Raw genomic sequence first — 15037 nt, forward strand, 5'->3', positions numbered from 1 at the left:
TTTGCATACATTTCTGTTTTGTTGTGGGCTTCTGTTCTGTTTGGTTTGGGTGCCTATCTTTCAGATAGTTCAAAGCACTACATGATAAAAGAATCCCTCATCTGGATGAGATGTCCTTTCAGGTATGGGAGATTTAGTGATCATAATATGCATCTTATTCGGTTTGATATCATAAAGGGATTGTGATAACGAAAAAAAAAAAAGAAAGAAGAAAAGTTCAGTGTCAAACGAAAACAAGGGGAAAGAAATCAAAAGGAAAAGATTGAAAAGAAAACATGACAAGAAAGTGGTAGATAAGACCTTTTGTCCTGATGTGGACTTACAAAATTTATGTAACTTTATTCCTGTTTAAGTGACTTAATACTATTTCCTGCCCTAGAAAAAAAAAAAAAAAAAGGAGAATGAAAGTCAAACATAAAAGAGCAGTGACCTTTTTTGTTTAATCTGTGGTACACTCTTTCAGTTAAAGTGCTGAACTGGTTGCACCTTTGCCCCTTAGCTCACAGTTGTTCAGATCGACAAAAAATTATACAACTGCCAAAATATCCTCCATGGACATAGCTTCAGAATCATCTGAAAACCTGTATCAAGATATTTCCTGTTTGATGAAATATCCCAAATGGAAACATTTTATGCCTTCTAAGAAGATTCAAGGTTCACTAAATTCTACAAGTGTCGAGGGTTTCTACTGAACAAAGAGTATTTGTTAACATAATTGTATTGTTCATATGGATTTATACACTCAACTATTCATTCATTTAGACAGTCAACAAATGTAGTAAATGCCTATTCTACCCCAGACACTGTGCTGAAGATACAAAGGTGTTGTGCTCAAAGTGGTGGAGAAGGCACAGCACCAGGTGGGGATATCAGTTCTCTGATGAGGTTTGCAGGCCCTGAGGGCTGTGAAAGAGGACCTGAAAGATATTTGACACAAATAATAGGATGGGGTGAAAGTTCCCAGAAAAGGTGGTATTTTTGCAACGTCTTGAAGTACTCCTGGTGAAGACATTAGAGTTCATCAGGTTTAGAAAAGGGGTGGAGGCTTACTCTAGAAATAGGGGGTGCCATCTGTCAAACCACGACCAAAACAAGGTTTAGTGCTGATGTGTTAGATTTTTTAAACAATCAGAACGATTCATTTTTTTCTCTGACACCTGCCATCATTTGGTGATGGGTTTCTTTTCTCTCCTTCAAGTAAAATTTATTTTCCCCCTCTATTGTTTCTTGTCAGGCTGAATTGATACACACACACACACACACACAAACACACACACAGATACACATACATACATATACATAAGGATATAAATATGTACACATGCATGTATACATGCATATATTTACATGTGTATATGTGAATAGAAATTTTACATATGTAAATATATATATATTTGCCTTGTATGATTCTTTATTACAAAATAAATGATAGAGGGACTTAATGTAAGAAATAGGAAGTTTTGTCATGTACTCTAAACTTTTCTACTCTCAGTATTTCGGGATGTGCCTCTCAGATATTCAAAGACCATTTAAAAAAAAAAAAAGCTTACATTTTTACAATGAAGAATCCCAAATTCTTTTTTTTTTTTTTTTTTTTTTGAGATGGAGTCTTGCTCTGTCGCCCAGGCTGGAGTGCAATGGATGGATCTCAGCTCACTGCAAGCTCCGCCTCCCAGGTACAGGGCATTCTCCTGCCTCAGCCTCCCGAGTAGCTGGGACTACAGGCGCCCGCCACCTCGCCCGGCTAGTTTTTTTGTATTTTCTAGTACAGACGGGGTTTCACCTTGTTAGCCAGGATGGTCTCGATCTCCTGACCTCGTGATCCGCCCGTCTCGGCCTCCCAAAGTGCTGGGATTACAGTCTTGAGCCACCGCGCCCGGCCCCAAATTCTTAATCTTACCACACATTTCAGGCTTCCCTCCTCTTCTACAACACCTGTTGTTGCAATTGTATTTTTCTTTTTCAAGTTGTGGCAACCAAAACTGCACACAACGTTTATACTAACATGTTTTCTCTTTTACTTTAACGGCCCCATTTATGGCAGTCTTTGACTTTACTTGTCTTCAAAAGTAGCACAGTAAGCTGGAAATTATGAAGAACTATCTGTGATAACTTTGTGGTACCATTTCTGAGAAACTAATATTCAGCCTTTACTTGTACTTGCACTGATTGAATTTTTTAAACACCATGAACATTACATTTGTGCCCCCATCCCAAAAGAGAGCACTTTCATATTGCTTCCATTCCTATTTCTGAGATAGCATTCACTTTCATGTCTTTATTCAGGGCACAGAGTGCTAGTCCCATCTGGATATTTTTCAAGTTCCCCAGACATCTTTAAGAATTATGACTGATCCTACCAAAAGATGAGAACAGCATATTGGCAGGTTACAGGGTATTTATGAGAATATATTAGATCATCTAATGACTTGACTTTTAAGGTAGGTAGAGTATAAATACATAGAGAGGCCGGGCGCGGTGCATCATGCCTGTAATCCCAGCACTTTGGGAGGCCGAGGAGGGCAGATCACGAGGTCCGGAGATCGAGACCATCCTGGCTAGCACGGTGAAACCCTGTCTCTACTAATAAAAAAAAAAATTAGCTGAGCATGGTGGCATGCCTGTGTAGTCCCAACTACTCGGGAGGCTGAGGCAGGAGAATCGCTTGAACCTGGGAGGCGGAGGTTGCAGTGAGTGAGATCATGCCACTGCACTCCAGCCTGGGTGACAGAGCAAGACTCCCTCTCAAAGGAAAAGAAAAAAGCACATATAGAAGGTAATAATAAATAATAGAGATTCAAAAGACTAAAATGAAGAAGGTTTGTGTTTTAGAGGTAAGCATTGGTATTGAGTATTTTTACTTCATATTCAGATCTACTACTGTAAAAGTGATATTTTTAGTTTCCAACAAAATTTGCTTAGTTATAGTATAATGATTTGTTTTCTGGAGCATAATTTATGTGTTTTCAGAGGCTGAATGGTGTTTCTCCTTTGCATTTTAATTATCATTACCTGGATAATGTGATTATAAACAGGAAACAAAAATGCTTTATCATCTTATTTTTGTCACAAATTAATATTTATGCTAAAGAAATTCTCTTGAAATGTAACCTTTGTGTTTTTTGTGCTTTCAAACCTCTTATAAAAGGTGAACCTGGAGAATATGAAACTATGTGTTTCTTTATTCTGCACCATATCAAATACCCAGAAATTTGAAACTGTATTATCTGAGCATTTGGGAGGCAAGACCAAATTGCAGATCTAGAGTCTAGATTAATAAATGGTAAAAAGATGCTTGATTAAAATTTGTTTACTCATTCTTTAAAAAATAAAAGTAAGTGGGTATCAGTGACTAATGAAAAACATAAATTATGGCTCTTCTCACTCCTTCAGCTTCATTTTAATTGTTTTAAATGAGAATCTTTGATGGCAACCTCTAATTATTTTGACATTTATGCCTTTTGACTGATAGGAGCACAGGGTAAAATATAAAGCAATAATTGCTAGAACTAAGGAAATAATATTGTTAATGAGATATTAAATTTTAGCCTTTACAACTTCAAATGCTTTTTCATGCATGGTCTCATTTTTAAGGCTCTTTTTTTGGTCGGATGGGTTTAAGTATTCACTAATTTACAGACAGAGTGACAGTCGTTTGAAGAAGTACTCATCTGAGAGGTAAATAGAAATTTGACAACTTATCCTTTACATTTATCTTTCAGGTTTTACAATTGAATTACTACTCAGTTATGTCTTCCCTCGCCTTTTATTTCTTGTCATCATTTCTAGTCAATGCATCTTACCCTCTGTACCATATGGTCTAAACATTTACCTAGTTATAATAATATTTAGAGTTACTGATAAAAATGGGTTCTAAATGCAGGGACGTGTAGGATGGAGAGAAAATTTTAAAACATTTTTAAGTGAAATTATTACTGATATTAAGTATCACCATCTGTCATAACACATGGACAGCGTATTGTCTACAAAAAACTACTTTTTCTAGCCTGTAAAATGAATAGTTTTTATAAAGTGTTTGCAGTTTGATTAATATCAGATTCAATCAATCTGTTGAGCCATAGGAAAAAATCTCAATAGAACAAACTAGCAAAGTGCATGGGAGATAGGATAGGATACAGTGGGAAAATAACTGTTTTGTTTACATGGGAAAGTGCATGTGTAAAACCTACTGGCATGGGGCTTAGAATGTCTAATGTTCCCATGGAGATCAAGAGGGCCAGCTGCATGCTAACCATGTCATACGACCTAGAAAATAGCTCTCAAATACCAACAAAGTTGCATCTGATATTTGCTAAGAGACCAGGTGTTGTTACTGGTGAATAAAATAATGTTCCACAGCATGATACCTATGTTTTATTAGTGGCACCTGAGGAGAGCAGCAATTTTAGTAACTAATGGAAAGTCAATTTCTGTTTCATTTTCCTGAGTTGTGTATGTGTGTTAAGGTGCAGCGCTATGCCAAAAAGCATAATTAATAGCACAGTTATTGATTAGATCCATGTTTGCCCTTTCATAAAAATCACTTTTTTTTTCTTTGCATAGAGCAGTTATAATTGTTGTACTAAAAGATGCTTCAAAATACATGTGAGTGGAATATACCTTCTATCTCTCAGCAGGTGTTCACCGACTCATTCTGAGTATTCACTCGGTTATGTCTTACTGAGCCAATGACAATTAACGTTTTTTAAAACAATACATGAACTTAATTATTAAATTTACTATTAGTTCTTATTTATGGTGACATTTGTATCCAGTGTTCAAATATTAGTCTTGTATTGAGGTTGAATATGTTCCCAGTGTTGGGGAAAACTACTTGAAACTGATTTGTGAAAACTGTACTACAATGATATAACGATCCCTACTTTTGTCCAAAATGCAATATAAGACAAATCTTTTAATCTAAATTCAATTCACTGGAATTCATCCCTAAGAGTTCTAGAGTTCATAATGAAAGAATTGCTCAGCTTTAAAGTGTGCTTGCATGATCCTCAGTGAAGTGTTGCAATGAGATTCCAGTTACATTATGACTTTGTTTCCTCTAAGCAGCTATTATTATTTAATCACCTTAAGAAACAAAGGTCCTTATGTTAGTCTGTATTTGAGGCATATAACTACATTTTACCTTTCTTCACACTAATTTTTGTTCTGGAAATACGTCTGAAAATGTAGTGTTGATAATGTGTGGTGCTATTAGAAAAGTTTGTATTGCATGTAATTTTGTGAAATCATGTTTTCTTTAGAAGACTAATAATGTGAGAATGGATTCTAAAAATGGCACTAATAAGGACAATTATTTTGTGGTGACTATTAAAAGACCCAAAGAAATAATGATTCAAAGATAATTTTATAAAAGCCAAAGTAACTTGTAGCTAATATATAAAATATTTTTGACCAGGAACTTTTAAAGTGGATGCTTTGAAGATAGAGAGTGTTTTTACACATTGTTTATTGATTTTAACTTCACTTTTTCTCTCCTTAGGGTGTGGTTAGACCCACTGGGGGATACGCTGTCATGCTAAACTGGTCAATGTCTTCCATATATGGACTTCAACCTGGAGAGGTAATCGTGGTTTTAAATTCACATTACATGACATTCTCTGAATAAAATATATGCATTTTATTATCTTATTTTTTAGGTGTGGTGGGCAGCTTCTGACTTAGGCTGGGTTGTTGGACATTCCTATATCTGCTATGGACCTCTTCTCCATGGGAACACAACAGTTTTATATGAGGTAATAAAGTAAAATTAATACCACATATAGATACTATTTATTTTATTAAAACTGTTCATGAAGCAGTCCTGAGTAGGATCAGAAAAACTGGGGTGGGGCAGGGGACATTATTATTATCTTCTTCCAGTTAAAAATATAATTTCAAAAGAGAAAGGGATATGTAGGAAATATTAGCCAGTTATTTTAATTTTGTTGAACATTCAGAATTAAATTCTGAAGAACACACAAAAACAAGCTTTATATCTATCCCTAACAGATTTCTAGAAATTACTGGCAAACTGATACTGATTTTAGAGTCCTAGAAAATAGTTGTCACAAGGTGAGCAATGTAGATTCACCTTTTTTATTTTCATAGGATTCATGGATTTCCAAAGTCATGTTGTTTCAATTTTAAATAAATAAATTTCCTTGATTTCTAATAAAGCTCTGTGTATAAGGCATAGGAATATAGACTGACCAGATTTATAGCTGAATAAATAACTGTTTAAAAATTCAATGAATGTATCAGTGTCACCTAGGAAGAAGACTTCTTTGTGTACAGAAAATTTCCTTTATATGCCTATTCCATTGACCTTTATCAATGTCTTGTATAAAGACTTAGAATAGCATACCTATCAGATCTGTAGAAGATTGAAGTCTTGGAGGGATAACTAATATAGTAGTTTGCTATATTATCTTTCAAAATGACCTTGGACTTTTGGGACAAATTTAACAAGATGGAAAAATACATAAATCTTTACAGTTTTATATTTAAATTAAAAAATACAGAAATGAAATAGGGAAAATTTGGGTTGGTATCGTTTATGTAGTCAAATCTCTGGGTATTATAGCGTCCATAACTTAAACATAAGCTGTTGGTAGGACTGTTTTTAAAAATTACTCACCATGTGCAATGATATAATCTTACTTTACTCTTCCACATTTGAAAATTTGTATTCAGTTTAACCAAGATGATTTTTAAAAATCACTAAATTACTAGAAAGCATCTGAAAGGCTGGGCGTGGTGGCTCATGCCTGTAATCCCAGCACTTTGGGAGGCCGAGGCGGGCAGATCACAAGGTCAGGAGATCAAGACCATCCTAACACAGTGAAACTCCGTCTCTACTAAAAATACAAAAAAAAAAAAAAATTAGCCGAGTGTGGCGGTGGGCACCTGTAGTCCCAGCTACTCTGGAGACTGAGGCAGGAGAATGACTTGAACCCGGGAGGCAGAACTTGCAGTTAGCCGAGATCGCATCACTGCACTCCAGCCTGAGCAAGAGAGTGAGACTCCACCTCAAAAAAAAAAAAAAGAAAAAAAGCAAGGATCTGAAATAACAGAGTAGCATGAAAATAATGTATACAAGAAAGAGGTGGGCTGGGCGCATTGGCTTACGCCCATAATCCCAGAACTTTGGGAGGCCAAGACAAGTGGATCACTTGAGGTCAGGAGTTCGAGACCAGCCTGCCAAACATGGTGAAGCCCGGTCTCTACTAAAAATGCAAACATTAGCCGGACGTGGTGGTGCATGTTTGTAATCCCAGCTATTCAGGAGGCTGAGGCAGGAGAATCACTTGAACCTGGAAGGCGGAGGTTGCAGTGAGCAGAGATTGCACCACTGCACTCCAGTCTGGGTGACAGAGTGAGACTCCATCTCAAAAAAAAAAAAAAAAAAAAAAAGAAGGAATTAGGAATGACCAGTCTGACAAATAATACACTTAATGTGCAGATACTATAATAATATTTTGATGTTTAAAAAGTTGCTACATATAAATTATGTAGTCTTGTAATGCAGAGTTACAGAGGGTTATATTTTGGGAATAATCAGAGACAAATTTAAATGCTTGGCAGTAGAACAAATGGACAACTTCTCAAATATAAGGCTCTCTTTCACGTAAGTGTTCTGTCAATACCAGACAAGGATTGTGAAGTAAAGGGAATTTTATATGTGGGGTGTGGAGAATAGTATTAAATGATTTCAAGTTAATTTGCAGTCTTAAATTTCTGCAAGTCGATGAATTTGAAAACATGAGAGGCTATTCTCAATCTTTCTGGAATACTCCAGGCCTCATCATCACTTAAAGACCATTTGTGTTCTTTCATTTTTAACTGGCTGGTTTTCTGTCTCTGAATGCTAAGAAATATTAAGGTTGACTTTGACACAAGTATTAAACCGTCATATACTACTCTACACTTTTGTATCATGCTTTTATATCTTGCAGACTTGATATGCTTTTGGGAATTCATATACTACTCTACATCTTTTGTATAGTGCTTTTCTATCTTTCATACTGAATATACATTTAGGTATTTGTAATAATTAAAACAAAATAATCTTGACAAATCATTTCATACCATTGTCTTTGTAATATAATTTTTTAATTAAAATCATTTCTCTTGAAGTAAACAAATTAAACCTCTATACTGAATATTTATATTGAATTGTGGCATTGGTTACATAAATATGACAAAGCCAAAGATGCTACATGTTTGTGGTTATAAGTATTAAGCTGCTTTAGAATTGAGATACATGTTTTGCACTATTTACCATGGGCTTTTATTGTTTCTCAATTTTATTTAAAACATGATATTAACACTGTGATAGAGGGTTGTTTGTTTCTATGTTGGAATGATTTGGTCAAGTAGAGTGTAGATGCTCTATAAATATTTGTTGCGTGAATAATTGACTGAAGTAAGCTACAATTTAAAACCTTTTCTCTGCACTCTGGCTTGTTTTCTTTTTTTTTATTATTATATTTTAAGTTCTAGGGTACATGTGCATAACGTGCAGGTTTGTTACATATGTATACTTGTGCCATGTTGGCGTGCTGCACCCATCAACTCATCAGCACTCATCAACTCATCATTTACATCAGGTATAACTCCCAGTGCAATCCCTCCCCCCTCCCCCCTCCCCATGATAGTCCTTGGTGTGTGATGTTCCCCTTCCCGAGTCCAAGTGATCTCATTGTTCAGTTCCCACCTATGAGTGAGAACATGCAGTGTTTGATTTTCTGTTCTTGCGATAGTTTGCTGAGAATGATGGTTTCCAGCTGCATCCATGTCCCTACAAAGGACACAAACTCATCCTTTTTTATGGCTGCATAGTATCCCATGGTGTATATGTACTCTGGCTTGTTTTCTACAACTTATAAATGTCTTTAACTTTCTCTGATCATAAAACCAAGTCTTTTAGACCTTTGTCTACTTCTAGCTATGCCATCAAGTTTTTTCTTTTTTCAGATCTTTCCTTTTATTTATGTAACAAACATTTGCATGACACTTATTATATGCCAGGCAATATATTACATTCTTTTTTTTAAAATTATACTTTAAGTTCTAGGGTACATGTGCACAACGTGCAGGTTTGTTACATATGTATACATATGCCATGATGGTGTGCTGCACCCATTAACTGGTCATTTACATTAGATATATCTCCTAATACTATCCCTACCCCCTCCCCCTGACCCCATGACAGGCCCCGGTATGTGATGTTCCCCTTCCTGTGTCCAAGTGTTCTCATTGTTAAATTCCCACTTATGAGTGAGAACATGCAGTGTTTGGTTTTCTGTCCTTGTGATAATTTGCTGAGAATAATGGTTTCCAGCTCCATCCATGTCCCTACAAAGGACATGAACTCATCCTTTTTTATGGCTGCATCAGCTAGGCCATCTTTATTTTCTTCTCCACTAAGTTCCTTGAAAAAATATCCTGCCTACATTCCTGAACCTCATGTTCTTTCAGTCACTCCTTATCTCACTGTAGTCTGATTTATGTTCACTTCATTTCATAGAAACTGCTGCAGATGGGGTCACCAGTGACTTCATAAGTGACAAAGTCAAAGGGCCTTCTTTAATCTGATTTTCTTTTTTCTCTTACTAGAGTTCAGCCCTGCTGACCATTCTTTTAGGTGATCCTTTCCTCTCTGTTGAGCTCCACGCTCCTTTTCTAATGTTCATGTTGTTTCTTTTATCTGCTATGACTTTCCTCCTTCTTTCCTTTCTTGTTAACTCCTACTCTCCTTGTAGACTCTGCTTAGATGTTACCATGTCTTGAAAGTTTCCTCTCACGATCTTGGGCCGTATGCAGTGCCTCTTTCTGTGGTCCTGTTGCTTTCGAGCATATGTCTGTCACTGAGCTGGCCACACTGTACTGAAATGATACGTTTATATCTAGAAGAGGCTATCATCTAGAAGAGGATAAAAGCCAGTTTCACAGCACAGGGCATAGCACATACTACACAATTAACAAATACTTGTGGAACTGAATTAAACTCTACTCCTCGTTTTCTTCCTTCCATCCTGACAGCTTGTTCTTCTTTTCTTCTCTTTGTTTCTTTCACTTTGGTCCTAAACATTAGAGTTTAGCAGGATCATAGTCTTTGCTCTATTTTCTTACTCTGCTACATTTCCTGGATAATCTCCAAGCAGTTATATTTGAAGACCATTACTTAAATCATGGCTCCTAAATCCCCTTTTTATATCTGACTTTCCTGCTGAGTACTAACCTATTGCTAGACATCTCTGAATAGTCTTTACACATCTTATGCTCAAGATGACATGAACTGAGTTCTGTATCTCCACCCCACCCTGCAAACCATATTTCCTTCAGCGCACTCTGTGTTTCTGGTAGTGTTACCTCCATTCATGCAGTAATGCAAACTGAGAATCTGCTAATGATTCTTAAGTTCATTTTCCTTGCATCTCACACTCTACTGGTCATTACATTTTATTGAATCTAGTTATTTAGTACTTATCAAAGTGTCATCTTTTTTCCATACCTCTTGACATGTATTCAAGGCTGATATTCAGCTCATGCACAAATATGTTATGTTGACTGATGTCCATTCTACATTTTGGCTTCTGATATGATTTGTGCCTATGCATTCCAGTTACATATTTCAGGTTATCATTAGATACACTCCCCTCTTAATATTGATAAAACAACAGACAGAAAATCAGTGAAGATGTAGAAAAACTTGACATCATCAACCAACAAGATTTAATTGACATTTATAGAACACTATTCTCGACAGCAGCAGAATACACATTCTTTTTAAATGCCCACAGAATAATTACCAAGATAAACCAAAACCTGGGCCACAAAGCAAACTTCAACTAATTTAAAAATATTTGAAGTCATGCAAAGTCTATTTTAAGACCACAGTATTTTTTTTTTTTTTTTTTTTTTTTTTGAGACGGAGTCTGGCTCTGTCGCCCAGGCTGGAATGCAGTGGCCGGATCTCAGCTCACTGCAAGCTCCGCCTCCCGGGTTTACGCCATTCTCCTGCCTCAGCCTCCCGAGTAGCTGGGACTACAGGCGCCCGCCACCTTGCCCGGCTAGTTTTTTGTATTTTTTTAGTAGAGACGGGGTTTCACCGTGTTAGCCAGGATGGTCTCGATCTGCTGACCTCGTGATCCGCCCGTCTCGGCCTCCCAAAGTGCTGGGATTACAGGCTTGAGCCACCGCGCCCCGCCAAGACCGCAGTATTTTCAAACTAAAAATTACTGAGAGTTAACAGGAAAATCCCCAAACAATTGGAATCTAATCAATATACATCTAAATAATCCATGGGTCAAATAGGAAATATCCAGGAATGCACACACACACACACACACACACACACACACACACACACACACACGTCTCTGTGTGTATATATCTCAAACTGATTGAAAAAGAAAGTACATCATATAAAATGTCGGAGGACACAACTAAAGCAGTTCTGAGAGGGAAATTTATAGCACTGAATGGATATATTAGAAAAAAGGAAAACTCTCAAATCAAGAATATAAGCTCCTATCTCAAGATCCTAGGAAAAGAGGAACAAAATATACCTAAAATCAGGAAGAAATAATAAAGGTAAGAGCAGGAATCAATAACATTGAAAACATAAAAACATAGACAATTAATGAAACAAAAAACTAGTTCTTGGAAAAGATAAATAAAATGGACAAACCTCTATAAGCCTGGAAAAGAAAAGAGAGAGAAAACACAGATTACCAGTACCACACATGAAACAAGAGGTATCACTAACGACCTGCAGACTTATATCAAAAGAATAATAAGGGAATACTATGAGAAACTCAACACACATAAATTTGACAGATGAAGATGAAATGGACTAATTCCTCAAAAACCATAAACTCACCAAATGAGAAATAAATTACTAGAATAGCCTTATGACTATTAAGAAAATCCAATATGTAATTAAATAGACTCCCAATAAGAAATCTGCAGACACTGATGGTTTTACTGGAAAATTCTACCAATGTTTAAAATGGAAGAGGAGGCGGGGGTGTTTGGTATTTCTGTATCCCGTGTGCCATCTACCAATGTTTAAAGGAGAATCAACACCATTTCTGCACAATCTCTTTCAAAAAATAGAAGAGGAGGAAACACTCTCTTAATCATTTAATGAAGCTTGTATTGCCCTAATAATAAGTCAAAGGCAAAAAAAAAACAACTACAAACGAATGTCCTTCATAAACATATAGACAGATAACAAGAATTCTTGACAAAATATTAGCAAATATTTTGAATTCAACAATTCAACAATATATAAAAGGAATTATACACTGACCAAGTAGAATTTATACCAGAGGTACAAGGCTGCTTCAGTATCTGAAAATTGATCAAGGTAATCTACCATACTAATAGGCTAAAGAAAAACTATATAATCATATAATTGATGTAGAAAAAGTTGTTTAATAAATTCATCATTCATTCATAGTGAAGAGCTACCAGAAAACTAGTAATTGAAAGGAACTTCCTCAACCTGACAAAAGATTACCTATGAAAAAACCTGTTGCTACCTATCATAAAAGCCTGATTGCTTCTCCTCTGTTGTTCAGAAACAAGGCAAGAATTTCCACTCTCACCCTCTATTCAACATATCTGTGGAAGTTCTAGCTCATTTAATAAAGAAGTATAGGGAGGCTGGGCGTGGAGACTCATGCCTGTAATCCCAGCACTTTGGAAGGTCAAGGAGGGTGGATCACGAGGTCAGGAGTTCAAGATCAGCCTGACCAATATGGTGAAACCCCATCTCTACTAAAAATACAAAAATTAGCCAGGTGTGGTGGTGAACACCTGTAGTCCCAGTTACTTGGGAGGCTGAGGCAGGAGAATCGCTTGAACTCAGGAGGTGGAGGTTGCAGTGAACCAAGATCGCAACACTGCACTCCAGCCTGGGCAACAGAGCAAGACTCCCTCAAATAAATAAATAAATAAATAAATACATACATACATACATACATAAAAACAGAAATATAGAGGAAGAAAAGACATACATACCAGAAGGGAAGAAATAAAATTGTCTTTATTTGCAGATGACATGACTATTTGCATAGACAATTACGGAATACACACACACACAAATCCCATAACTAATAAGTGAGTTCAACCCAGTCTCAGGATACAAGATTAACATACAAATATTCATTGTGTTTCTGTATATCAGCAATGGCCACATATGGCCATAAAGAGCATCATGAAGGATCCTTTTAGAGATGAACTGGTTTGTATCTTGACTGTATCAGTATTCTGATTGTGATAACAGATTGTAGTTTTGCAGTTTTTACACCTGGAGAAAACTGGGTAAAGGGTGCATGGGATATATCTGCATTATTTCTTACAACTCCATGTAAATCTGCTTATTTTCCTGATAATTACCACATTTTCAAACAAATTCATAAAATTAACTCATTAAAACAAACAACAAAAATCTTTAATCCCTTATCTCCTGGAAGCTACAACATTCTCTCTTTAAGGCCTTGTCTACACTCAGTAGCTCCAACAGCAGTTGGAGAAGATTGTAGAGTAAGTTCCTGATTAAGAAATGGAATTTCTCCAATTGCTGTCACCATCATTCCATCGCTACAGCTTTTCCTAACATCCCTAGTCATCTCTACTTTTCCAAAGCCAATGGGCATTTTCAGTCTTCACTGTGCTTGACTTCTCAGCATTTGAAAGCGTTGGCCATTTGCTCCATTCTAATCATTCTCGTTCCTTCTAAGGTACAACATGCTCCTGTCTAATGTACTACATGCCCCTGTTTCCCTACAGTTAATCTTATGTTCGTTCTTGTCCCAGGAGCATTGCCTGAAATATATGCTACTTGTCTGTTAGATTTCAGCTGGTGTCACTTCCTCAGGGAATCCCTCCTTGACCTCTCTGATTAGGTCAAACCCCTTTATCATAGTCTCTTAGCACACTGCATTTTCCCTTGGTGGTTTCTATAAAAGTTGCAGATTCATATTAGTCTCCAGGCTCCTTTGATGTGTTGGTTTCCCACTCTTTCCTCTAACTCTACTAGGGAGGGAGTCATCTGAGTTTGTGTACACCATCAATTCTCAGCTCCTTGCCTTAATGACACATATTCAGTGTTTAATACATATTTGTTAAATAAATGCCTGAATGACAGTATCAGGAAGAAAACTTGACTTACACGTAGAGGTTTTTTCTATCAATGAGTAAGAGTAATTTAAATTTTCTTTTTTACCACAGGACTATATGAGCAACTTATGTAAGTCAGGCTATATGTTTTATAGACAGAGATTTACTTTCATCAACAGAATTGAACATAAATACGGAACACCTGTATTTAAGTAGGTTATTTTCTGAGAGGGAAATTTATAGCACTATATAGATACATTAGAAAAGAGGAAAACTCTCAAATCAAGAATATAAGCTCCTATCTCAAGAACCTAGCAAAAGAGGAACAAAATATACCTAAGACCAGGAAGGAACAATAAAGTTACCAAATAATAAAGGAATAAGTCAGGCTGTATGTTTTATAGACAGAGATTTACTTTTATCAATGGAATTGAACATATTTAAATACAGAACACCTGGCCAGCTCAGTCAGTGGAGTATGAGATGTTTAAAGTATGTAATTCTTGGAGGAAAATTGGATTGACCAGTTAAAATATGGAAACCAATTCTGAATAATTTAGTCTTAGTTTTGAGAGGAAAAAATGAATGCTACTTCTTTAGAAATCTACTTCATCAATAGAGCACTGATTCCAATAGATCTAACCCTAACCATGTATGAACAAGCACAGATATTTGGTAGGATGGTTTTGCCAAGGAGAAGGGATAAAACACAAGCAATCTTTTCACATAGGAATGCAATGTATAAACAAATTTAGCTAGCAGCCTAGTGCGTATGTGCATGCACGTGTGTGTGATGGCAAATGGTGATTATACAGAGATATGCTCCCTGGTCTCTCTCTTCTCTCCAGTATTTCTCCCCTTTACCAGACTGTCATCTGCAGAATCAAAATCCAACACTGTTTCT

The 15037-nt window shown here is 36.3% G+C and overlaps 1 protein-coding gene across 1 annotated transcript in view; it reads left to right on the plus strand.

Annotated features, from left to right (window-relative positions):
- The window catches only part of ACSS3 (acyl-CoA synthetase short chain family member 3), a 178546-nt gene that overhangs the window by 65974 nt on the left and 97535 nt on the right, over positions 1 to 15037 (plus strand). Inside the window, exons 6-7 of the mRNA XM_003906834.5 lie at positions 5501 to 5581; positions 5658 to 5753. Of these exons, the coding sequence (XP_003906883.1) occupies positions 5501 to 5581; positions 5658 to 5753 (177 nt within the window). The remainder of the gene's footprint in view (positions 1 to 5500; positions 5582 to 5657; positions 5754 to 15037) is intronic.

The sequence above is a fragment of the Papio anubis genome, chromosome 9 (genome assembly GCF_008728515.1).
Source record: "Papio anubis isolate 15944 chromosome 9, Panubis1.0, whole genome shotgun sequence".
Lineage (NCBI taxonomy): Eukaryota > Metazoa > Chordata > Mammalia > Primates > Cercopithecidae > Papio > Papio anubis.